The sequence below is a fragment of the Carassius gibelio genome, chromosome B5 (genome assembly GCF_023724105.1).
Source record: "Carassius gibelio isolate Cgi1373 ecotype wild population from Czech Republic chromosome B5, carGib1.2-hapl.c, whole genome shotgun sequence".
Classification (NCBI taxonomy): Eukaryota; Metazoa; Chordata; class Actinopteri; order Cypriniformes; family Cyprinidae; genus Carassius; species Carassius gibelio.
In genome coordinates, this window is record NC_068400.1 from 30,899,734 (window position 1) to 30,927,121 (window position 27,388).

Below are 27,388 nucleotides of genomic sequence, written 5' to 3' on the forward strand. Positions count from 1 at the left end.
CATAAATCATCACATGCCAACAAGACATCAAAATACAAGTTTACACCAGTTTTAGAAAAGTTTCATGTTAGGCAGCACGCAGAATGATTTTAAATGGCCCGTATTTTCTAAAAGAGTGGTAACATATGCATAAATAGGTTTCATGAGGAAAAATGGATAACAGTTTAGTATAGGGACCTATTTTCAATATGAACTAGTTGATTATTACCATGCCTATTAATAACATATTGGCTGTTAATTAGTATTTATAAAGCACATATTCTGCATGATCATATTCTGCAACTCTAATCCTACCCAGCACCTAAACTTAACAACTACTTTACTAACTATTAATAAGCAGCACATTAGGAGTTTATTGAGGAAAAGTCATAGTTAATGGTTTAATCCGGACACAGACACAGACTGGTACTTCAGCCACATTTTATTAATACCCAAATAACCGGATAACAGAATTAGCTAGATTCAGAAATAAAGCTCTGAGCACATTCGACAAAAGAATTAACATATTTCCCCATTTATGTACTCTTGGCATTGACAACAATGGCTGACATGCCCATTGAACACCAAATCCTCCCCTGAAGGCAAAATGCCCATTTGACACCTTAAACCCAAGCTGGTGTTTTGACTTAAGATCAAAGGTGTCGCCTGAAAGCCTTTTAAGAATGTTTTGGTGATGAAAGACTGACTCACCAATGCAGTAGCCCACAGCATTCAGGTACTGGCCCTCAGGGCAGCTGGTTCGGCAGTAGCCGTTATGGAGACTGGCGTGGGCTGGACAAGCAGAACAGTCAGCCTGAGACGGGCCCGTACATGTCTTACATGATGGATGACAGGCTGAAGGGAGACAAATGAACTACATTACATTCATAAAATAATCTACTTAATTGTACTAATCCACAAGGACACAGCCTTCGGAACAGAACTGAATAACACCCAAAAACACCTTGGCAAGTATGGTCCTGAACATGGAAACCATAGGGACATCTATCGAGACACTGCCCTTGATGAAGGACACTGGGCCGTATACAGGAAGTACAATTCTGGAAACTTCCACCAGTGCAGCCTGAACATGAGACGTGACATTCTGAGAGAGAAAACGAGAAAGAAAGGGATATTAGTCAAAGTCTTGTACACAAACTCAAACATTGTACCAGATTATAATATAATATAATATAATATAATATAATATAATATAATATAATATAATATAATATAATATAATATAATATAATATAATATAATATAATATAATATAATATAATATAATATATAAACTGTAATACTTAATAACGCTTTGCTGTTTTGTAATCAAATAATTGCAGCCTTGCTGAAAAGATGTCTTTCAAACATCCTAGTTATAAAATGTTAAAGGTTTAATAAAAGTTTAAATAAATGTAAAAACTAAACTTTCAAAGCTGAGCACTCCACATGTACGAGGAGGATCAGAGAGCGGACCTCATCTCGGGGGGCTCAGGACAACAGTTTTGTAGAAATGATGTCCAGTCTGCCTTTAGTTCGTATATTTAGACAAAAATGCATTTGCTCTAAAAAGGCGGAAAGCTGATCCATGTGCACACAGCTGAATGAAAGCAGTGGGCTCCAAACAGAAAGCCTGTCACGGGTGTGAAGTCTGGACTCGTCTCCACTACTCTCCCAGATTAAATGTGAGAGACATTTGGCAGACACATGCAGACAACACACACACACACAAACATACATAATCACTGGAAAATACAAAGATGCAGAGGCTCTTGAGAATCTCCTCGATTCGGAGTAAAGCCCTCAGAACACAGGTGTCAACAGCCATCCACCACTACGACCCAAATCATCTGCTCCTCTTTAAATGATTTATTTGTTCAGCCAGGTTTCATTGTCAATCAGAACAAAAGGTAATTCAGTACATTCCCCAAAGAAAAATAGTGGGTGTGCTAAATACTAAACCAGGCAATCTGTATTCTACCCAGTGAAAGGGGAAACAGGGCTAAGCTTTCTTTTATTGCAATTCAGAGACGCACAATAAATATGCCTAAAGTCCTCAAATATTGATCATTTTTCTTTTAAATGACATTTCAAGCCATGGGGTGTGTTTTGAAATGAAGCCAGGATATTGGGAATGATACATGAGTTTTGAGGGTTCACAGTGATGGGATGAATTCTTTAATGTACTTTTAATCGATTTTTAAACGCTGAGTGTGAGAGGCTACTGTACTGTTTGTTAAAACAGGCCTAAAAGGTATTTGGATTCTTTTGGACACTCAGAACCACACTTAAATGTCATTAGTTAACCACACATGTACAAAAAACCATTGCATATTTACTTTGATTTGCCTAGTTATCTATGCAACAGCCTTAAAACAAAAAGTCTCCAACTCTAACCTTTAACCAAGTAGGCTCTTTGTAAAGCATTTGAGAATGCAATAATGCAGTAGCCCACAGCATTATTAGTAAATGTATTAATGGTTGCCCACAAAATATAAGTAATAATTGAAATTATTTCAATTGGCTCTTGATATCACACAATAGTCACGTTCCAATCTAAATATTGTCTCCCTATTGAGTAAGACTAACACACAAACATACAGAGTCCAACAGAGAGACTGACTTTAGAGGGATTTACAGATTGGAATTTCCTCTGCAGGATATCTGATCCATCAACACATCCACACACACACACACACACACACACACACTCCAGACAAGTAGCCCTGAGGAAGCTCAACATTTTGTCTGAGCATGCTGGCTCAACACAAAGGTCTCCATTGAAGAAAGAGGCACTTGTCATTATTATAGCAGCGAGCTTCATGACAGTGGACCCATTGAATGAACAGCCCACTGGCCACATTCTCACCCCCTTCAGTGATGTGCTTCTAAGTCAATTAAAACAATAATGCATTTTTTATTATTATTATTGATTTGGTAACACTTTACAATATGATTTAATTGGTTAATGCATTCTATATGTCTATATGGTGTGTTATAAAAAGGACCAATAATTAAAAGCATTTCCTGATGTAGGTTAATATTAGTTTGTACACGCGTATATTAATATATTTTTTTAACAAATATTATTTTTAAATTAACAGTATTTTTATGAAGAGATTTTAAAATTTAACTGGTTACATGATATGCATCATGATGACATTAACCAACAGAACCCTATTGTAAACTGTTACCAAATAATTTGATTTAATACAACATTTCATTGTGAGCTATTTTAGGTGTAAATGCAGAATGAAACTGATCATATTCTGACAAATAAAAGTTTTATACACCATATCTGACACCACTGTGAAGCTCTCAGCATGTGGGAACGCCATAAATACAGAACTGATTCACCGTGTAAAATTCAGAAACCATACAACGTGACTGTAAAAGCAACTGTAAATTTTATTCCGTGCTGTGGGGGTGAGGTGTTGGAGGTACTACAGAAAACCTGCAGTCCTTGAGGAATATACCACAAGCAGATGTTGTCATACTGTTTTAATGTAACACATTTCTGGGTTTGTGTATGACGGCTCACACCCGCACTATTTTCCAAAAGATCAGCTCTTTTATTTTTGGCAGGATTTGGTCAGGATTTAAATTTAAAAATGAACAGAGTTCTCCACAGGGTGTTTAAAATCCTGTACAACAGCTCTGGTGTATCTGGAGGTAACTGCAGCTCTTCAGTCATCGAGGATTAAGACATTGGGAATAACTAGTGCAAACAACCTGCAGTGCGTCACTCAACACAACGACATGCACATTCTTTTTTCCAGCGTTTTTCTTGCCATCACTTCACAATCAGGGAGCTACTGAGAATTAGCATGTGTGTCTTCATCATCAGAGAGAAATATAAGAATATGTCTTGTTTGCTCACCTCTGCAGGTCCGATCTGCGTCAAGGTAATGCTGTGGCCTGCAGGCAGACATACAGGACCCGTGAGAGACATGTCCATTTTTAGGCAGCAGGACCTCTTCCCGTTTGACACACTGTATGCAGTCTGAGGAGTCCGGACCCACACAGACCCTACACAATGAATGACACCCTAAAAAGAGAAGGAAACATGCTGAAAAGAGTTTAAAAAAAAAGCAAAGTTCATGCACACATGAAAGCTGCACACAGCACTGTATCAAAAAGGGAATGTCTCTTTGACTATCACCGACCTTAATTTATGCTCCATAAAATTGTTTTAGAATAAACCTAAACTTTAGACATTTAATTGTATACCTCATAATTATAGTTAGATAGTTTAGACATTAAAGCTGCTTTTGCAAGGGGACCACAAGCTACATCCACACACTTATGATTTTCTATCATGGTGGGAAATTTTACATTGACTATTGTTTTTTAACAGAGTTAATGACATTTCAGTCCCCCCAAGCCATAAACCTAACCCTACTTTTACTAAACATTTTAGTAGACTACCAAAAGTTTGGCATCAGTAAGATTATGAATTGTAGAATCAATGGTAGTTTTTTTTATCCACTTTTTTATTCTTTAAGAAAAGTTTGAAGTACAGCCTTTGTTTGAAATATTTTTTTTGCAACCCTATATATCACACACACACACACACACACACACACACAAAAAATCAATGTAATGTATTTTTTTTTTTTATGAATAAAATTATCAATTTCTTCAAAGGGTAGTGTATATTTTTCCTAATCCCTACCAACTCACTTCAGTGTAGATATATATCTATATGCATCCAGTCTATATACGACACACACACACACTTCTGTGAACAAATAGGTTGAATCTCTACACAGAGTGAGAGTAGGTAATCTGTATTCAGTACACATACACACTCACCCGCAATGCAGTACTGATTGACATACCGGGGCAGGGGACCCATTACACTTAACTGACACAGGTAACTCATAACCCACTGAACAAAAATCCTCACATTCCACACTACCTTACAATGTAACATATATATAAAGATCGATCTATAGGTCTATCTTCAACTATAAGCAACTTGTCCCTCCATTTAGTTTTGGATCTCTTTAAAATTCTGACCAAATTTAAAATCCATTTTTAATGATACATTGCATCATTTAGTAAATGGTCGAACCAAATCTTTGCTTAGTATTCCACAAGAACACTTTTGGACAGCTCATCTTTGATTGATTCTCTTTTATCATGACCCAGTTTTCACCACATAATTATGTAACAGTGGGAGGAATATCAGAGTTTTAGAAACGCAGTCGTACTGTGACAGTGTCCCCCTCTGGAGAACAGGCCCTCTCCGCAGGACTCCACACACTGGCCTTGGTTCAGGATGAGAGACTTTGAGCAGGAGGTGCAGTGAGACACAGCTGGCCCTGAGCAGGATGCACACGAACTGTGGCAGGCTGGAAGAATAGCATAGGCATAGCAATAGAAATCCCATGAGATGAGAACAAGCATAACTAACCAGGACTTCTTGTAACTTATAACCTTTCAGGGCCAATTTCATCAAACCCGTTCAGCAAAAATGTAACTTGTCTTGCTATAGCACATCTCAAGTTCTGGTATTATGGTCAATTTGCCACTTCTGAATGTCCTCTCAACTGCAATCAGCAATAGCTAACATAATGTATGGACTTTCTTATTAGCTGGTTAGGTAGAAAATTGCTTGCCAAAAAATTTAATGCAAATTGACTGTACAATACAGGATTAGGCTTGACTGTTTTAAGATAACATTTTAAACTCAAAATCATGCATCAAACTAATATCCAGACATGACAATTTTCTAACCCATGTGGTTTTCCTCTGAAAACATAGGTAAGACATTTCAAGGGACTGACTCCAAATGACAGGGAAACATTCCAAAGAATCATCTCTGGCAAAGAAAATGGGTTTCAGAAAGAATGGTTTTTCAGTTGGCTAGGAAAAGAGATTTATGAGCTTGTGTTTGCCAGTAAACCTACATGGACGTGTTGAACAAAATATTAAATGTGTGCAAGAAAACTCTTCACCTTGGCAACGGCCGTGGTCATTCTTGTAATACTGTGGTGGACATTGTGGTACACATTTCCCCTGATGCAGTGCATGTTCAGGGGGGCAGCTCATGCAGCTGGGGTTGTCAGGATGACAGGTTGCACAGGAAGGGTCACAAGCTACAACAGGATATAAAAATTTGTTATAAAATATTGCATCAACTGATACATAAAGAAGACACCTAACATTTGGATTAAAGAACTAGTGCAACCTCATGACTAAAATATCACAATCAAAATGATCGCTTTAAACGTGGCTTATCATTGTTGAATGTTAAATAAGTCCTGGCAGGAATGCATATATCCTCACAGAAACGTTACAGTCTCTGTGAGTTCGTCCAGATCGGTGGTAGCAGCTTCAAAACACTCCAATCAGTGCGGTCGAAACAGGATTTGAAGCCCACTCTGTTTCGTTGCTCAAACCATTATCTATTTTTACCCATAGCCAGAAACCCAAAAACTCAACACAGTTCTCTCATATGTTCTCCCACAGTTCTCTCAGACAAGCTTGATCTTTCTCTGTAAAATACACATTTAGACTGTCATTCTGCATTTGCTGTAGGGTTGTCAAGGTGAAGCGTAAATGTATTCGAGGTGACATTTCTGAAGCAGGCTTTTGTGTCTTCATGGCAAGATATTATCATCAACAGTGATAAGACAACGAATAAGGCCATATAAATGCCATGAAAATCTGAGTAGTAAATGCTACATCCATTCAATACAAAATCTAAATATTTCCTATTTATATTCAAATAATAAAAAAAAAAAAAACGAATTCAAATGATTTTGTGCACTGTAAGGCTAGAATACACTGCACAACTATGAACAGATAAAAATAAAAAATAAAAATGGTATCATAATTTTGCTAACACAACAAACACATGCAGAAACATATGCATTTATAGGAGACGTGTGACAAATAAAAGCAGGATGAGTTATCAATGCTTGATATGCTCCGACTGGATGGAGTATCAAGCTTAAAAACAAAATATGTGTGAATCATACACTAGGCAATGTGAAATCTATCAACTCCAGCAGCTAAAAATCTGAAGACTGGGTCTGAAGTTTGGCGACTAGAGATGACACCTTCAGACTGCAAATCTGGATGAAATCTGGGCAAAACATAGTGCAGTGTACAGCAAATCTGTTTCATCAAAATGCTTTAATTAAAACAAACCACACAGAGTAATTAGATGTCAGTTCTGCCAGTCATACCATAACAGCTGCCTTGATTAGCATAAAAGCCTGGACCACAATCCAAAACACAGAATCCATCCTTCAGTAATTTGGAGGGGTCTGAGCATGTCAAACAATCCTGAGGCCCCGCCCCCTGACAAGATGAACAGGAGTCATGGCAACCTAAAGAGGAAGAAATCAATAACATATTCAAAATCTAATAAACAAACAGCATAAGGCAGAATTACAAGATTACGTTATGTTCTAGTGCTGTGTTGTGGCTTTTCTGTGAGGAATTAAAGGGAATTTACTTTGACTGCGAGGGAAAACAAGCCAGTCAGAAAAGAACAAAAGATGACCTTTCTGAGGTCTGAGGCAGAACACATTTGCATATATAAAGGAAAGTCTCACGTTTTGAATGACAAATACAGAATCACATACTGTACATACGATGTTGAATATGTGCATTAAAACACATAGTGACACAAATAACACAAATACATCGACTGCACTTTATTTTACAGTACGTGTACTAACATGTACTTATAGTGTACTTACAGTGTATTTATCTAAGAAAGTTCTGGTAACACAAGGTAACTACATGGGGTAGGGTTAGGTTTAGCGGTAGGTTCAGGGTAAGTACCTAATTATTACATAGTTATTGTAATTACTATAATAAGTACATAGTCTGTACATGGGGAAAAGGACTGTAAAATAAAGTGCTACCAATACATCTCCACAAAGAATAAACCTCTTTTATAATCAACCCTTGGTAAGATGGTACAACTATATCCAAAGGCCCACTGATATCTAAACACCAAATACAACCTTTGCCAATAAATCTATCTTTAGGCCCAATCTTTTTTTCTTTCTTTTTTTGTCACTGGCTTGTCGTATTTTTCCAATATTTGGGAAGCTTGATTGGGCATTGGGTAAATATTGGAAGGAGGGTTTTCTCTTAGTTTTTCCCACATGGGTTAAGTTCAAGATATTTGCTTTGTAAAATAAGTGACCTAAATTTGAATAGTCAGGGGCCAGGGCACTAACTCAATCTCCCTTTAGCAAATTTACTGAACTGCTCCACATAAATATATCACACAAGCCTTAAAATCTCATCAATCTATCATCTCTATTTCAGACGGAGAGAGAGAGAGAGAGAAAGCTGAGCATTTATTCAAAATCACCTTCTGGCAGGCCTGGTTTCGGAACCAAATCATTGAGGGTGCTTCGGAAAATTGTGAGGGTGCTCGCAAATAATATTAATCCTAATTTTCAACTGTATGAAAGGATAGAAGAATACTTTTTGTACGCGAAAACAGAAATAATGACTTCATTCAATATTTTGTCTCCTCTGTCTCTCCGCATCATTTTGAACACCCGCTGAACTCAAACTGTGTATGCTATGCTGGGTCAGCTGTGACATAAGGATATGTTTTCTACGTGTATTTACACTTTGATTTGAACAAAGCGTATGTGTGTTGTTGATATTTGTGTTGAGTGTATCTGCTTGCGTTCAGCGGATATTCTCCAAAATGGCACTACAATGATGCAGAGAGACACAGAGTAGACAAATTGTTGAATAAAGTCGTTATTTTTGTTTTCTTCGTGTAAAAAAGAGTATTCTCATCGCTTCATAACATTAAGGTTGAACCACTGATGGAAGATGGATTATTATGACGATATCTACTTTTCTGGACCTTTACAGTGTAATTTACTTGGAAGTCAATGGGACAGTCACAAACCTCCCGGTTTTCATCCAAAATATCTTAAATTGTGTTCCGAAGATGAACTAAGCTTTTGTGGGTTTGGAACGACATGGCTGTAAGTGATTAATGGCAACATTTTCATTTTGTGGTGGAGTAACATTTTAAGGTGCTATGCTGTTGCGTAGTCCACCAAATCACTATTGATAATCTGGTCTCTAGATGTACCTCCAACAAGTTACACATTTTAAATAAATGCTGTTGAAAGCTTAAATGCAGAAAAACAATAAAAATTTCCAGTTTCCATAAAACTATTCATTGGCACAATTGTTTTCAACATTTAAAACATAAAAAGTAACATCATACCTCTTATAAAACCACACAGTTGGTGTCATTCATGTCCACACCAAAAATGGTGAGGGATAAATTTCACATTAAAATGTAGTGCTTAAAAATAAAATACTGATACTTTCCTTAGTAAGAACCACTTACTTCATATCTAATGTTTTATTTTACATGCAATTAATTATGCCTTATGTCAAAATGTCTTTCAGATTTATGTACAAGCACTGTGGTTTTTTACCTTATGAATAATCAATGATTTTAAATTGTTACAAATGCCACGGAATCTGTGAAAACCGTCTCTAATTATGTTGTGCAGCAATAACATCATGAGACACCTTCTCTTATGCTTTGTGGGAATCTAGTGCTCAGGATTAAACTACAAATCTGGGCACAGCGCCCCATGTGAAACATTCACGGTTCTACATGGCACCTCTCCACAGACTCAGACACACTGGCACCAAACTGGCCCAGAACCCTGAGAAGCTGGAACGGGGCCAAACATTTTGACAGCCAACAACAAAGTGTGAACAAGAGATGTAGGTAACTGTGTTCAATGGATTTGAAAAAGCTTGGCATGCTAGAAAGAATTAATGACAGAACACTTGGCCATGTCTGTCAGCACAACTCTTTAAGTTGTGCCATGTAAGAAGTGTTTGGTAAGGTCTGTTAGTAATTTGTTTAAAAAAAAGCAAACCTTATATGTAACATGAGATTAAAAAAAATGTTTAACTCTATTATAACATAATTTAAAATGTAAAAGAGAAAAGGAGAAAGGCACAGACAAAGAGAGACAAAAAAGAGAACAAAAGATGAAGGGCTTCCTCTAAGATTTCCTCATTTTTTAGCTCAGCTAATTAACTCAGAGATTGAAACAAGAGAATGAATCGTTATCGCTTGGCCACAATAAAAATCTTCCACATTCAATTACTCAGTAAGACTCATTCTGGCTAAATCCACTATAATGGGCTCAACCTAAGCTGGATATTTCTTCTCCATCTTGTCACTTGTAGAACAATGTAGTCCGATCCATGGGAGAGGCTTATTAAAGTGTGAAATTGAATGAGAGTGGGGACGGGTAATTGCTGTACAGTCTAGTGGTCCCAGTCACAGACCAGTTAACAGGTCACTAATGCATGATTCCCTCCAGATTGGATTGCTATAGTCAGGTAGCTTGACAAGATCAGGTACCCATGTCTTGATGTTGATCCTTATGCAAGGAGTGAATGCACTGCAGATGCAGTAAAGCTCCATCTGGCTTTAATAACGAAGAAGAAATCGACCTTTAAGAGCTAACATGACACAAAATGTTGTACAATAGGAATTCCACATCTAAATATATAAACTGGGTCCTTTTGCTATCATTACAATATAAGATATTATTTTCTATTTCAACCTGTTTAAAATGTAGTTTATTGGTTTGATAGCATAGCTGAATTTTCAGCAGCCATTGCTTAAAGGGGGTCGCACACCGGACGAGAAGCGCAGTGCCGCGCCGCGTCGCGCCACGTCTTTAAAATTCGAACACATTATTCTCTATGGGTGTACACACACCGGCGGCGCCATTCGGCGTCTGTCCGCGGCGCCCAGCTACAACTCAGAACGCTGTTCAAATTTCTGCCGCGCCACAGAGTGCCATCTGCATAGTTTTATATTAAAAAACCCAGATGTTATAAACTGAAACTGAAATTAAAATACAGTACACTTGTTTCATTCAAATAAAACATTACAAAGTGTTTGGTTACGTTTTCAGCTGCACAGTTGCCTACACAACGGATACAACAAAACAATAACAGACTTATTATAATAACACAGATTCTTTTCATTAATTAACGTTCAAAACTCAGCTTTTATCAATTAAAACCATATATTTAAAATAATAATAATAGATGAAGTTAAAACTCTCCCATCTTGCTGCGAAATTGAGCTCACGCATATAGAATGTGTGCATCCGGTGTGCGATACCTTGAGTTGTCCTACATGTGGCGCGACGCGGCGCTTTTCGTCCGGTGTGCGACCGCCTTAAGAATGGTCAGAAAATCATTCTATTATGCTGATTTGTTACTCAAGAAACATTTGAAAACAGTTGTGCAGCTTAATGAAGTGTGGAAACCATGACTTTTCAGAATTCTTTTAATGATTACATTTGAAACATTTTGAATAAAGTGAACTTGGACAACTGTTCACAGCAATTATTTGAAATAGAATAACATTCTAAATGCCTTTACTTCGAATTTGATCAATTGTATACATTCTTGCTGAATACAAAATGTACCAAATCACAGTCACTTCCAAAAGGCTGTAAATATATATATTTTTACACACATTATATAAATTAAAACAAATAATAGTATTGTATATATTTAATACAGATGCATATATTAAATATACAATTATCATTCAACTTAATATCTATTTAAATAAAATATATTTGTACATTTATATAGATATGTTTAAATATAATATATTGATATAATTTAAGACATGATTTTTGGGCAACATTTCTACGATAGCTCAACAAACGAATAAGTAATGTTTTGTTACAGTTTTACTGCCATCTTTCCTCAAGAGCTACCTGCTGAGATGCAATATATATACACTTCCTTTAAAGCTGCTAAGAAAGCCATAAAAGTACAGCAAAAGTAAACAGTACCACAGAAAGTCTAGACAATAAAAGTGAATGAAATGTAAACTGCAGTTGACTTACTGAGACAGCGTGTGTGGTCCAGGAACAGACCTCTCTCACAGGTGCTCACACATTGCCTGCCACTAAGGAGAAAGGACCCACCACATGCTGTGCATTCAAAGTCATTCTCACAGGTGGCACATGACGGCTGGCAAGCTGGCAAGAGAAAGAGAAGGGTGATGAGGGTTGGGCCATACAATTCGTTGCTGCGATATCAAATAACTATGTGATAGCTGGGTACAAAGTCCTGATACATTAATGGAGATTCTGTGTGAGAGAATTAGTACAGCAGCTTTTAAAGATTTTTTCAAATGATGCTATAGCCCTCCAAAGTGGGGGGAAATTCCAGTGTAGGATCCGGTCTGTGTTTTGACTTGTTGAAATTACTGTGACAAACATGACTCATGTACATGTACATGCACATCCACATACAGTAATCACACACACGCGCACACACAAACCAACAAAGCTATAGGATTAGCTTTTTATGGAAGTCACCCAAAGCAGAGGGCGTTTTGAGGATTTTAAAATATCATAGGGTAAAAATATGTTTAGGCCAGACGTGTGTGAATGTTGGATGGAAATTAGAAGGAGGAGGAGGAGGATCAAGTAAAAAAGTAAGTGAGATGAAGAGGAGAAAAGCAATTCGTGCAACAAAAGCAGCGTGGTCTATAAAAGTAAAACACAATACTTTTTTTTTTTTAAAGTATGTTTATACCTGCACAAACTTTGCCCTGAGCAAAAAATCCTTCAGGACATGACTGCAGACAGCGTCCATTCATCAACAGGGCGGAAGGGTCCTGACAGCTGTCACAGTGATCTGGTGTGCCAGAGCATGTCAAACAGTCCTTGTGACACTGCACTGCTACAGACACACACACGAAACACAGTCAAACTCCTCAGATGACACATAAAGCTGCTTTACAAACACACATTCAAATTAGAATTGTTTACAGACTTCTTTTATCATTATCACCTCTGCTCTAATAAAATAGAACCAGTTGGCGGCTGTGACAGTACATTTGCATTTTCCTAAGGCAAACCTATTAAACCTATTACCTATTAAAGAACAACCATTAAAGTACCATTTACTGTGAATGCTTTGGGTATTTTTTTTAAATTAAGAAAAGCTGTTCTTAATCATAGCCAATATAACATGATTATTGTCAAAGGGCTATTTAAGCAATTACAGGTACTCAAAACCTGTCACACGTCCAACTAATTAAAATACTTACATTTAAATTAGGCTTGTGGATAGTGTGGAAATTAATCTAAACATAGTTCTTCACTAAACCATATACACGTTCAAAAAGTCAAAAAGTTTCGGATCTGTAAGATTTCTAAAAATACATTTAATTTAGGTATTTTATATTTGCCAAGGCTGCATTCATTTGATCAAAATATATATTAGAAATAGTGTTATTGTGCAAATCTTTAAATACCTTTAATATATATTTAAAAATTTACTCTATTCATGGTATTTCAATGCTGAATTTCTTCTAATATTGACATTAAAAGCATTTCTTGTACTTCCTAATATTTTTGGAAATTGATCCATTGTTTTGGGAGTGTTTGATGAAAAGTTCCAAAGAACAGCATGCCTTTGAATTTGAAATACTTTGTAACCTTATAAATGTCTTCAAGACTCAAAATTATTTGAACGGTAGTGTACCTGATTTTATTCACTCTAAACCACATATATGTGAATCTGAACCACTAAAGATCTAAAGTGTAAAAGTTTTGAAAATTGAGATATCCATCATCTGAAAGTTGAATAGATAAGCTTTCCATTGATGTATGGTTTATTAGGATCTGACAATATTTGGCCCGAGATGCAACTATTTAAAAATCTGGAATCTGAGGGTGCAAAAAAAAAAAAACTCTAAATACTGAGAAAATCGCCTTTGAATTTGTCCAAATGAATTCTTAGCAAAGGATATTACTAATCAAATATTACGTTTTGATATATTTATGGTGGGAAATTAACAAAATATTTTCATGGAACATGATCTTTAGTTAATATCCTAATGATTTTTCTCATAAAAGAAAAATCAGTCATTTTGACTTATACAATGTTTTTTTCATTGCCAGGTATGAAGTGACATTCAGCCAAGTATGGTGACCCATACTCAGAATTTGTGCTCTGCATTTAACCCATCCGAAATGCACACACACAGAGCAGTGAACACACACACACACACTGTGAGCACACACCCGGAGCAGTGGGCAGCCATTTATGCTGCGGCGCCCGGGGAGCAGTTGGGGGTTCGATGCCTTGCTCAAGGGCACCTAAGTCGTGGTATTGAAGGTGGAGAGAGAACTGTACATGCACTCCCCCCACCCACAATTCCGTCCGGCCCGAGACTAGAACCCACAACCCTTCGATTGGGAGTCCAACCCTCTAACCATTAGGCCACGACTTCCCCCTTGTACACATACAAGGAATTTTTTTCGTGAAAGATTGATTTTTGTCTATTGCTTCAAATATACCCCAGTGACTTAAGATTGGTTTTGTGGTCCAGGGTCACATATTTTCTTTTAATATTAACAAATACTATTACATCATATAATGCTTAAAGTGCAGTTGCCAGTTGTATGACATCAAGGTAATTTCTTCTAATCAACCACCAAATCTTCAGTGTACTAATAAACCATTCATAACTTCTCCACATGGTCCAAAAGAAACCTGAGCCTCTAACTATAATTCTCTTTGACACCATTACTTGGCACAAGAATTAATTACACAGTCTCTAATGACCTGATAAATCCCTTGCTAAGGACTTTGGGTTGCAGGTTTCGTGCTCCATCCATGAGGCCAGAGCAAGAGACATGGAAATAGGGCAATGCAGAACATTAAAGGTGCATTGGTAATTATTTGATAGTCATTCTCAATTTTTGGACCGGACTTCAACCACAAGGCCAGACTCATATCCAGAGGCAGAAAATGAAAGCTCTTAGTCTTTATTATTTTCGGACATTCCCTCATAAATCACTTTTAATTAAATACCCTGGTGTGTGAATCAATAAGTCTGGGTGAAAAACTATCCTACTCTCCATTTTCCAGTTGAAGTAAGCATTTTTTCCCAGAATGACCTTTGAGACTTTCCATCGATTTGAAAAATCTACTTGTTTTGAGTGTAAATGTATTATAATATGGTCACCAGCTAGTAAATCCCTCCGAATCGCAGTGTTTCTCACAGTAACACTGCAAGTCATTATGTCTCAGACAATCTCTCTGATAAAACACTGACGCTGGGTTCCTTCTGTTCCTCACAACAGGCAGTCAAGTAACAAATGGTTATGTGACTGTGAAATCATATACACTGCCTTTGTCTCATTGATAAAATCTGGACATCAGCCAGCTAACAAGCGTTATCACCAAGCAAGCTTCTACTTTCCATATGTGCTTAATAGTGCTTATGATAAATATAGAAGGGAAAAGTATGTTTTTTTTTTTTTGTAAACAGGGTAGCCGTTTCCTGTCCAAAGTGTAAGAGAAAAAATACTATTTGACTGCTGCGTATAGAGGATACATTAGCATAATCTTATAAGCATAAACACCGAGATGCCAAACGGTCAACCCACGCACATATAAACGTCCAAACAATTTCCCCTGTCTCTTCAGATAAACATACAGTACATGTCTATAGAAAACCAAAATGTAAACACAAACACATTCTGTTTTCTTTCTCTCTATGGTCTTTCCTAAGAGAAAGAGAGAGAGAGGAAGATGTATGTTCCTTCCTGTAGCATCTTTTGAAGTCACCGGGGAAATTTAGTATATAGATCAGATCCGAGTGTCATGGGTGCCGCAGAGCTTAATATGAATAACCATGTTATCTAACCAGAATATAATCTAATACTATAGCTCTCATCTCTCTACCACCCAGATCAACTATGTTTTGTCTTATGGTTGAGAAATTGTTCCTTGGAGGGCTGATAAAGAAATAATTTCAGAACAATTCAGAAGTGTTTTTTCATCACATAAAGAAATGCTTTTAAACTGGGAATAGAATAATGTTCTTTTGAAGTAAATAAATCAAAGTATAACCCCAATTTCACTGATTATATCGGAGCATATTCACAAGAGAGCGTGGTAATTAACTACTGGAGCTTCATACATCATTGCTGCTTGGGAAATGAACACCAACACAGACGCAGATCTCACCTGGATTGCAGTCCGGACAGCACTGTTCAGGGTGAGGTATAGCTAGGGTCCCCAATGGACAGGTGGGACAGGAATGCTGGTAACAGGTCACATGACCCTCTTGACACTGACACTCACGACACAGCCCTTCTCTGACACTCTCTAGATTCTGAGACACAAATAAGACAAAAAAAAATCTGTTATATATTAGTATTGTTTAAATTTGCAAACTACACGCTTATGTTTACTTACATTGAGGCGTCTAAAGCTCCAGATGGTGACTTTCTGCCCCTAAATAGACAAAGTTAGGTGGTAATGATTTGCTTGATTTTCTCTTCACTGATATCAAAAGCTTCTTGCATATTAGCATTTGGGGTTAGTATTTATTTATTTGGTTTTTAAGAGAGAGAGAGAGAGAAATTAATACATTTATTCGGCAATGACACTCAACTGATAAAACGTGACATTAATGCATTTATAGTGGTACAAAAAAAAAAACTTTTCTTTTGAACTTTCTCTTCATTAAAGAATCCTGCAAAAAAATATGATAGTAATGATTCCTGAGCACCAAATCAACAATTTAGAATGATTCCTTAATTATCATGTGACAATAAAGAGTAATGATGTTAAAAATTCAGCTTTGACATGACAAATTGTAAAATATATAAAATAGAAAACAGTTATTTCAAATTTTACAAATATTTCACAATAATACTGGTTTTAATTTTTTTTCTTTCAAAATATCTTACCGACCCCAAACATTTGTATGGTAGCATATTTATTTCATTTGTAAACATGGATATAAAACATGAGCTTCGTACCTTCTGGTCTGGCTGTGAATATGTACAGGAACTGGTTGTAATCTTACACTCTGGGCAGCATTTCCCAGGCAAATGGACCAGTTTTTCTCCCTGGCACAAGGTGTGAAATTTTAGTTCATTTAATTTCAGCATGAAAACACCCACAGGGGAATGATTAGCCGTCTGACACAGAGCCACAAATCTCTAATTACATCACATTTCCAATTCTACCTCTGAGGTTCTTTATAGGGGGCCGCTATCAATAGTCATTTACATTCATGAGAGAATCTTTAGTTGTTTCTTTGTAATACTGTGTTAGATCACCAAAGCCATGGTAGTTTTACAGGCGAATCAGAAAATGTCAGTGAAATACGGAACTAAAGATGGGAAAGAGGGTTTGATCAATGTTTTCAAAAAGATATAGAACCATTTGTTGTATTTGTTTGTTATTTAATGACACACTCTATTACTATGACTTCAATGAACATCAGATCTTATTTTAATTAATGCAGGACCTAAAAACCACTGCACTGAAAAATAATAATTATATATATATATATATATATATATATATATATATATATATATATATATATATATATATTAGTATACAGACTGACATGAGGTTGAAGTAGAAATATCTCTAAATAATTGCGTTACCACTTTTTAGAGCATGCATAATAGTTTTTTGCTCCAGAATGTTTGTAACATTTAAGACCTGATAGGTTTCTGTTCAAACTTGTGTACCTTTTGATTAATGGAGAAGCAGAGAATATATTGATTGAATAAAGTTATAATTCATAACCAGGACAGATGACCACAGAGATAATGTGCCCCAGGTCTCAAATTCATCTGGTATATTTTGCCCTAATAATAGTAAACATATTATATATAGGGCATCCCCTCAAGCTGAGCTTGTTAATTGTGTCTTTTAATGAGCAGAGCAAGTATGTGTCCCTGCTGATAGCTCTGCATAGAAATGTGTTCCCTATAAAATTTAGACACATACCCGTGGGCACTCTGATCTGGCGCACTCGACCCGTTGGCACAGCACCTGACCCCGTTCACACATGCAGAACTCACAACCGGTGCCATTCCACATATCACCATGGTAACGGGCAATGCCCTCATAGAGGCAGCTGCCTTTTGATGAGACACAATCTTCACAACACTGTCCAGCTCGCTTGACCTTCGTCTGACCCTGAGGAGAACACACGTTAGCAGACATTATAAAATGTCACACTTGTTATAATGCACATCAGGACATTTGGTAACCCTACGGTGTTCTTGTGACACATTACAGGTACTTACTATTATAATAGCAATAAATTATGCATAATTGCATGCAAGTAACCCTAAGCTAAAACCTAACCATATAGAAAGTACATGTAATTAATTAATATTACTCAGTATTTAACAGTATAAATACAGTGTAACAAGGACAGCTTAAAAAAATGTAACCAATCATTTTTACTTGTGCCTCAGTTTGTAAAAAACAAAATAAAAAAATCTGTTGTAAACAACAACTTCCATTTAATAGAGCTTAACTTGTATATAACCCAAAATGCTCCCTTATAAATCCCACAAAATTGTGTGTTGATGTATTTGAAAGTTTTAGGAATTGTAGAAAACTGTATTTGTTTTTAAAGGAAAATATATAATAGCCTATAAGACTGAAGAACTGTTCAAATGCTAAAAGTGAATTTCGACAACTTTTAGCATATATATGGACTCCAGTTAATAAAATAAATGGTATAAGCGATAAAAGTCTCATTTTCATTTAATGAGGTAATTTCATGCTCTTTAAAGAGTCACGCTATTAAGGTAAGATATAAAAACCAAATGTCTGTTCCTGCTGAGTATTGTTCTAAAGCACAGTTACATAAGATCATGAATTTTGCATGAAAGCAAAAGACTGAGATGAAAAACACCCCGGAGCAACAGACAAAATGTGAAATATATGGTGCAAACAATCCTGGATGACGAAAATCCTAACTGTCACTTATAGGCCCAAGAAGCATAAACTTGAAGAATCAAAGTGAGATTGTATTCAATTGTAAATGACAACAGTCAGTTAGCCTACAGCATCTCTTTTGTGATCTTCTCTGCAAGTGTGAAGGTCAAGAAAGTGTGTTTTACATGAAGTGTTGGGGTGGAATGGATTTCTGCTGACCTTGTCACAGTGGAGAGGAGGACACTTCTCTGTCTGACAGCGAGAATGACCGCGATCGCACACACAGGTGGTACAGCTGCCTCTCTGCCACTGCTCACCATGCTAAGGACACACACATACACAGTAAAAGACTTCTGAGAAAGGGGGACATCTGCCATCAATACTGCATTTTTTAAATGCATGTAAAAATCCAACAAAAAAAAAGCTACACCACCAATGTCTCGATTCAATTTCAAAATTCAGATGGCATCTCAATGCTCTTCAAAGCTTCAGCAGCAGAACAAATTACAGCACATAATGAATTTAAAATTAATGACAATTTCAGCCAATGCTGTAGTGAACAAGACAAGTACTAGAAGGAGATGAAAAGAGTGGTGGATGTTATCCTCTCTAAATCCCTGCTTTGCTTTCACACGATCCACTGTGATCAAAAGAGCTGAATTCCGCTGAGTGGGACGTGATTGCTGAGAGCACGGTGAACAGAGAAACAGCCCTAAATGACATGCTGATGAGAGATTTCGGGGACGCTTGTGACGCTTGTGTCTAAAGAGAGGTGTCAGTACTGCAAGGATGAAACCACGTACTCCAGACAGCGGTGATCAAATGGAATAATTTAAGAATTAACCGCATGATTCAACCATCATCTTTATATGCTATGTCTATAGTAATATTGACTCTGGAGCTTTATTTGTTTAAGAGAGTTTCATCATGACGCAAGCGTGTGGCGTGCTGATGTAAAAGACATGCAGAAGAAAGCATACACATGTGTCGTCATCCTCTCCACAACGGCACAAGAAGAAGAATTCTTGAGTAAAGTCATTATTTTTGTTTTCTTTGCATAGAAAACGTATTCTCATAGCTTCGTAAAATTACAGTTGAACAACTGATGTCACATGGTTCATTTTATGATGTCCTTACTGCGTTTCTGTGTCTTGACTTTGGTAATATCCTTGCTGTCTATGGAAGGTCAGAAAGCTGTCAGATTTCATATAAAATATCTTAATTTGTGTTCCAACGATGGATGAAGGTCTTATGGGTTTGGAGCGACATGTAATTAAAGACAGAATTTTGATTTTGGGGTGAAATTTCCCTTTAATGAAGCAGACAAAAACTGCAAATTGAGAGAGAGTGAGCAAACGGATGAAGAGTCACTTGAGGCAATGATGTGTAATGTGTGTGTGAACAATGGAGAGAGGAACACGAGATGATATGAGGCAAAGAATGAAGTGTGGAAGAATGACAGAAGCAGGAGTGACAAGCATATCACACACACACACACTCAGACAGGCTTTATGCTAAACCCATCTGCCACAGTATTAATGATGAACACACTTTAACCCACACTTACGATCCCCTCCTTCAAAAGGTCTTCCGTAATACAGTCATGCATTGTCCCATCTGTCACTCTCAATCTATCTCTGTCCTGGGATTTCTGTGTATATTTCACCTTACTCTAATCTCTTTTCCGGCTTACCTTGTACTCATTCCCAGCCTCCATGCAGGGATTCGGCTCACATTGAGGACAGCACTGTCCTGGCCGGACCACCAGAATCTCATTCTGTTTATCAAATGAGTACATCAACATGCTGTTTTTAATAGCTAGAACAATATGTATAATAACAGGGTTAATTAGTCTAGGTTTACAGATGGCATGGAAAGTTTTGCACATCTAAACACAGTTTTGGCTTGTTACTGACCGCTTTGCATGTAACGGGCTGACACTCTGCAACCAGGCATTCAGCATGACCGTTTTTGCATCGACACTTTGTACAGGGGCTGGATGTCCATTCCACCCCATCTCTGTACTGACGGCCTTCCCAAGAGCAAGAGGCTATGGAGTGAGAAAGAATATTTTAATTGCAAAATTGTACTCTAATCTCTAAAAGAAAAAAGCAGATCATTGGTCTCTGACAGTATGAAGCAGAATAAACCCTCTTGGGACACATATAGCTAAGAAAAAGCAAACCTGTTAAAAGCAATCAGCAAAACATTCAAAAAAGAGAGGCAAACACATGATTGCTTCAAACAACACAACACGCAAAAGCTGAAGTGTTGTAATATATGTGCCACTAGTGACAACAAAAAGAACAGCAAAATCAATAGCGGTTTTCAAAAAGTCTTCAGTATCTACCCAGTTTGACATTGTTTGAGCAAATTCATGCCCCAAATTTACACCACCGGTTGATACAATGCTGTTAGAGGTGCTCAAATGGATGGCAATTCCATTTGAGGCCAACAGAATTGACACAAATTTTTGACATTTGTTGAATTACCAACAGATAATTTCGTCTGTAACATGATGTACATGAAGAACATTTAGGAAGGGAAGTTGGTTCTGTCCTTGGGTTTTTGATTGGATGGGGGCAGATCTGATCGTAAGCTTGTAGTAAACTTTAAGAAAGGTTTGAGGTTTAAGCGGACGTCATGACTGGAGAAGTCCAAAATACATCACCAGAGAGAAGTCTGTTGTTATATTTTGACTCAAAAATAAATGGTCAAAAAAAAAAAAAAAGAAACATAAGGATGGATGAATTGTTCACAATAAATTCAGTGACATGCATTTTGAAAACATACTTTAACAAGCAAATCAAGACAAAAAGTTTTTATCAGGGATAGCTTATGTTCATTTCTCTTTGACCATTAATATTGTTTTCAGGTGTTATAAATCAACATATTAACTTTAATTACAAATAAGCAGATATAAAAAAGTAAATATATATTCCTAAAAATATAGATATAAACAAATGTACCCAGTGAATTTGTCCCAAAAAATATTATTATTTTGATTTCCATGTGATGTCGTGTGTTCTATAGGACAATACATTCCTAAACATTATCAAATTTTTCCTATGAAGTAAATACAATGTCTGACGAAAACAAGAAACGGTGGCAAAGGAAAGCAATAACCGTCACAAGAAGTTGAACATTAAAAAAGTTGCAGTTTACTGTACCTCCATTATGAGCACATACAGGGCAGCAGTCTCCATCTGGGATGAAAGGACTCTGGTCTTTCCCACAACTAAGAGGAGGACAAGCACGTGGCCCACAGGTCACCTTCCCATTAGAGCATGTGCACACCGAACATTTGGAATCACTCCACTGACTGTTATGCTGAGTGAGTGAGTGGGGGAGAGAGAGAGAGTGGTTATTCAGGACATGGATCAAGAGAGATGCTGACTGCAAAACACAATAAAAGTCTTAAAATAAATTAGAAAACTGTTATCTTTAAATTTGTGCAAACAGAATGTCACAAAGATCACTTATTGTTCTGAGCCTGAATGCCAACACAGCCTGCTCTCCTAAGTAAATGCTACTTGACTTGAAAGCTACACTGCTAGAATCTTAAACAGAGCACCAAATGGCTCTTTAGCAGGGATGACTGGGACAAAAAAAGAAGCTTGCTCTGGCAGGGAAGAGTGAATGGTAACAAAACCGCTTTTGTGCATAAAACGAAGCAATCACCGGGTGTTTGACCAGAAGTGGGAAGATTTGCCAAGGAACAGGATGAGGCTTTTAGCATCTTTCATTGGAGTTGTGTCATAAGCAGTGTCACTTACCCCATAAACCATTCCTTCATGCTGACAGATCCCAGGCAACTGTGCGAAACATTCCGGACAGCACTTGTTGGGTGGGATTCTCAAGCGCTCGCCCTAGGAAAACATCCAAAGACATTTAAAGAGATGTATTAACATCCTAGAGAACGTTTTATCATGACTCAGGACCAAGGAAACATAATACGGGATCAAAACTATTGGCATTTGCAACCAGTGTTATTTTAGTATTATTTATGTACTACAAACTAATTTATTTAGTTTTAATGAGCTTTTCAAATGTTTTCATTTTAAATTTGGTTTAGGTTTTAAGTAATTTTGTTATGCGCATTGCCATTTTTATAAATATTGATAGTTTTAGTACTTCAACTGCAACCTATTTTTATTTCTCTCCAAGGCAACATTTTTCATTTCTGTTCAGCTTTTTCAAGTTTGATTTGCAATGATAGAGCTTAGAAATGCCAGGCAAATTTTTTATATGACGAATGTATTCTGAAAGAAGAAAGTCATAAATGCCTAGGATGGCTTGAGGGGGATTAAATAACAGGCTAATTTTCATTTTTTTGGTGAAATAACCCCTTAATGTTTAATTGTCTGCTTTCATACCTATAAGCTAACAAGGCATTCATCAAGCACTTAGCCCTGTTATTGCCCCGTTTTAGTTGTCCATGAGCAAATAATTCATTCTTACCCTCTGAAAGTCACACTGGGGATTTTGGCAGCGAGTGGGTTTGCAGATGACAACATCATTGTAGCAGATGCAGTCTTGACAGGTGTCTGGTTTCCATGATGTATTGTTCTATGACAGGAAGAAAGGTACAAAGATATAACTCCATGCAGAACCAAATGCCATCATCTCTCAGTTTATTGAGCTTGCGTTGGGAATGATACAAAACTAAAAAGCAAAACCTTGAGAGTGTAACATCTGGAGATGACAAAATAAAAACAAGTCAGAGGGATCAATGTCCAGGCTGAAATAATGAACCTAAATTGAGCAATTTCCTTAATAAACATTCACAATCATAAATTAAATTTGTTAGAAATTTAAACCGAAACCATAAAAACAAGGCCATTAGACCCGAGACCCGAGACATCCCTATATTTAACACACTTAACAAAAACCCACCAATTCATTATCTCAACAAATTAGAATACTCCGTAAGACCAATAAAAAAAATATTCTTTAGTGAATTGTTGGCCTTCTGAGAAGTATGTTCATTTACTGAACATGTACTCAATACTTGATAGGGTCTCCTTTTGCTTTAATTACTGCCTCGGTTCGGCGTGGCATAGAGGTGATCAGTTTGTTGCACTGCTGAGGTGGTATGGTTTCTTTGACAGTGGCTTTTAGCTCATTTGCATTGTTTGGTCTCTTGTTTCTCATCTTCCTCTTGACAATACACCATGCACACCAACACCATGATCATTTAACCAACTTTAGGTGCTTTTGGCAGTGTGGGTAGGTGCCAAATCCTGCTGGAAAATGAAATCAGTATCTTCAAAAAACTGGTCAGCAGAAGGAAGCATGAAAGTGCTCCAAAATTTCTTGGTAAACGTGTGCAGTGACTTTGGTTTTCAAAAAACACAATCGACCAACACCAGCAGATGACATTGCACCCCAAATCATCACAGACTGTGGAAACTTAACACTGGACTTCAAGCAACTTGGGCTATGAGCTTCTCCACCCTTCCTCCAGACTCTAGGACCTTGGTTTCCAAATGAAATACAATTTGGACCACTGGGCAACAGTCGAGTTCTTCTTCTCCTTAACAGGTAAGATGCCTCTGATGTTGTCTGTGGTTCAGCAAGTTCCTTGACACGTCTGTGTGTGGTGGCTCTTGATGTCTTGACCAGAGCCACAGTGCATTTCTTGTGGAGTTCACTCAAATTCTTGAATCGATTTTGCTTGACAATCCTCATAAGGCAGCGGTTCTCTCAGTTGGTTGAGCTTCTTTTTCTTCCGAACTTTTTCCTTCCACTCAACTTTCTGTTAACATGCTCGGATACAGCACTCTGTGAACAGCCAGCTTCTTTGGCAATGAATGTTTGTGGCTTACCCTCCTTGTGAAGGGTGTCAGTGATTGTCTTCTGGACAACTGTCTGATCAGCAGTCTTCGCCATGATTGTGTAGCCTAGTGCACCAAACTGAGAGACCATTTTGAGGCTCAGGTTTGATTGGCATGTCACCATATTCTAATTTGTTGAGATGAGTTGTGTTATGTGTTGATGTGAATTGGTGGGACCATGAGTGTGACTCCCAAATGAGGAGCACACAAGGGTTAAAGTCCATGTGACAATTCAGATATATGCACAAAAAACTTTGAGTGCTCTTAGTGATCATACATTCTGTACGGCTGTATTTTAAATCACACAGAGTGACAACTATCCTGAGGAGCCATCTTGTCAAAGTGACACTCTCAGCAAGTGTTGATGGGTTGTGTATTTCAGCACAGCACCTAGCCTCTGAAGTGACACTCTGCACAGATGTCTTAATGGGGAATGGCCCCAATGTGGCTTTGAATGGCCAGCTCGGAGAGATCTGAGCAGAGTCAATATCTCAGCAAACTGTCCATGGTTTCCAGACGCCCAGAGTGGTGATAAAATCTTCTAAAAACACATCTCATGTGATCTGTGGCATGCAGCACATTCAGCTAAAACTGTGAAAAAAAACTTTGCACCTAATAGGAAAGAAGTCTTGGAAACATTGTTAAAAATAAACATTATGTGAAAACAAAAATACACTTATATTTTAGTACCTTAGTACCTTATTGAACCTTATTGTAAAGTGTTACCAAAATACGTATTGTTCCAAGCACATATTCTTCTGTGGAACATAAAAGGTTGGTGTTTGAAGAATATTCTGGACACTCCTTTCCACAGAAGTAAAATAAACGAAGAGAATACAAGAACAGCTGCAGAATTAAAAGTGTGCTGTGTTTTCTTAATCATAACTAGATAAAAGTAAAACCTTCTATGAGACATTACTAAAAAAACTCCAGGTATTTCCTGACATTCCCTTAATGATAATCTTATCAAACCAATCAAAAAAAAAAACAAATTTGAATTTGCCTGAGTTAGCTTGAGATTACGTTCCTATTGCATAGTGAGTAAGCAGGTCCCTGAAGTACTGATTTTTTTAATGGATAGTTTTTGTAATGACAGAAAGCATGTTGTATTTCTCCAGCAGATTTTTGAAACATTTTTGAACAAGCAACACATTTGAGATGACATTTTCATTAGCTGAACAAAATAGGCCACATAAGTTTGAACTCTAATCACAACAATCATACACAATAAATTTAAGGACAATTCTGTCTAAATAAAATATAAAGATTACATGAAAAACTTAAACAATGAAAGCAAAGAAAATTACAAATTATACCTTGGGAACTAACTAAAATATGTTAAAGCTGAAGCACTAAAATTGCTACAACTATCAAATTTAATTTAAGCTTTATAAAAATAAATATTACGACAAGGACATAACAAACTTTCGAAAATTCATAGCTGTTATTTCTGAGATATATTTGCAATTATCAATCTCATGGTTATTGTTAGTGAATGTATAAAGTTCATAATGTAGCCACAGGCGTAGTTCCATACAGTTGTAATAAAAACTTTTGTCTTGAATTAAAAATTATACACTACTAAACAATAAAGTTGAGTTTTTATTTTTTTCTAAAGGTGGTTTTGCAGGCACGTTCACATCCTCCCCAAAAAGTGAAGAGAGCAGGTATCTGTGTCTAAAAGCTATTTGGTTGATGTATTGAGCTGTCTGAAATGAGCCCCTGGACTCGCTTCAAACAACGTATGAGAAGAATCGACAAATAAGGACACTAGTTGGCAAAGCTAAAGATAGGGCTGCATTTGGTCCAGCTGACATGTTTAAGTTAACAGGAGCATACTGTGAGTTAGGTGTACCTGCACAATCTCCAGGGCACACAAGAGTTTGTGTAACAGAACATATTTGATCAATCGGCTGAGGAAGTAATGACATATTTGGTGCAGTTCAGATACACACCATTAGCCACAGACAAACGGCCTGTTGTGTCCAGTGGATGATTCAAGACTGTATTTAGCAAGGGAAACAATTTATCTTCTGTTCCTGTGTCATTCAAAGAATCATGTGACTTTCTACTCATCTCGATAAGCAAAAACAACAGTGGGTTGTTTAAATTAGATCTGGGTAAAACATCACATTAAAAGCTGAAAACCCTTTTGGGTCATGATTAAATGTTCCTATTTCAATTCTATAAGCCTAGTAACCAAGCAAGCAGAAGGTAATTGAGTCCAAATTGAGCTGGACTTGATTTAGGCAGTGAGAGATCAGCCAGAACTGAGCCATTGTGCCGACTAATTAAATTAGAAAATGTGCTAAATCGTATCCCCAGCCAATTGAGTCCACCAAAGCAGTGGCTGACGGCCACAGATACAAGCAAAGCAACTTAACCTTCATTATTATAAAAGATCTTAAAATGAGTCTTGAGTAAGTACATCCTAAATCAGCTATATGGAGGATAGTAGTCATATGGGATGGACAAAGCAGCCTGAGAAAAATTGTAAAATGTTGTAATTGTTCAAAGACTCCAATCTTGTACATGCATTTTTTTTATGCCTTGCAAACCTGTATGATTTTCTGTGATGCATTCAACATTGCTGTTGCATATTTTGCTGATCTGTCCCCAAGATAATCTAGCTGGATACCATACTGTAGATGTGGTTTTGTCGAATTTATAAAAATGACTCGTGACTTGAAAGCAGGAGTAAAAATGTGCTGCAATATTTTGCATTGACTGCTTTTGTTTTCAAGCAAAAGTGTTTATGGATTCATAGAGTTAGATTGTAC

General features: G+C 37.0%; 1 protein-coding gene across 2 annotated transcripts in view; it reads right to left on the bottom strand.

Moving 5' to 3' along the window:
• Positions 1-27,388, bottom strand: part of fras1 (Fraser extracellular matrix complex subunit 1) — a 104,970-nt gene that overhangs the window by 47,428 nt on the left and 30,154 nt on the right. For both annotated transcript variants that reach the window (XM_052557053.1, XM_052557052.1), the window contains exons 3-20: positions 23,233-23,340; positions 22,548-22,640; positions 21,942-22,101; positions 20,688-20,821; positions 20,465-20,548; positions 18,991-19,092; positions 17,827-18,018; positions 16,839-16,928; positions 16,270-16,308; positions 16,039-16,186; positions 12,589-12,735; positions 11,892-12,026; positions 7,179-7,322; positions 5,943-6,083; positions 5,196-5,336; positions 3,860-4,027; positions 944-1,084; positions 691-834 (exon numbers count right to left, since the gene is read on the bottom strand). In XM_052557053.1, coding sequence (XP_052413013.1) covers positions 691-834; positions 944-1,084; positions 3,860-4,027; positions 5,196-5,336; positions 5,943-6,083; positions 7,179-7,322; positions 11,892-12,026; positions 12,589-12,735; positions 16,039-16,186; positions 16,270-16,308; positions 16,839-16,928; positions 17,827-18,018; positions 18,991-19,092; positions 20,465-20,548; positions 20,688-20,821; positions 21,942-22,101; positions 22,548-22,640; positions 23,233-23,340 — 2,311 coding nt within the window. The remainder of the gene's footprint in view (positions 1-690; positions 835-943; positions 1,085-3,859; positions 4,028-5,195; positions 5,337-5,942; positions 6,084-7,178; positions 7,323-11,891; positions 12,027-12,588; positions 12,736-16,038; positions 16,187-16,269; positions 16,309-16,838; positions 16,929-17,826; positions 18,019-18,990; positions 19,093-20,464; positions 20,549-20,687; positions 20,822-21,941; positions 22,102-22,547; positions 22,641-23,232; positions 23,341-27,388) is intronic.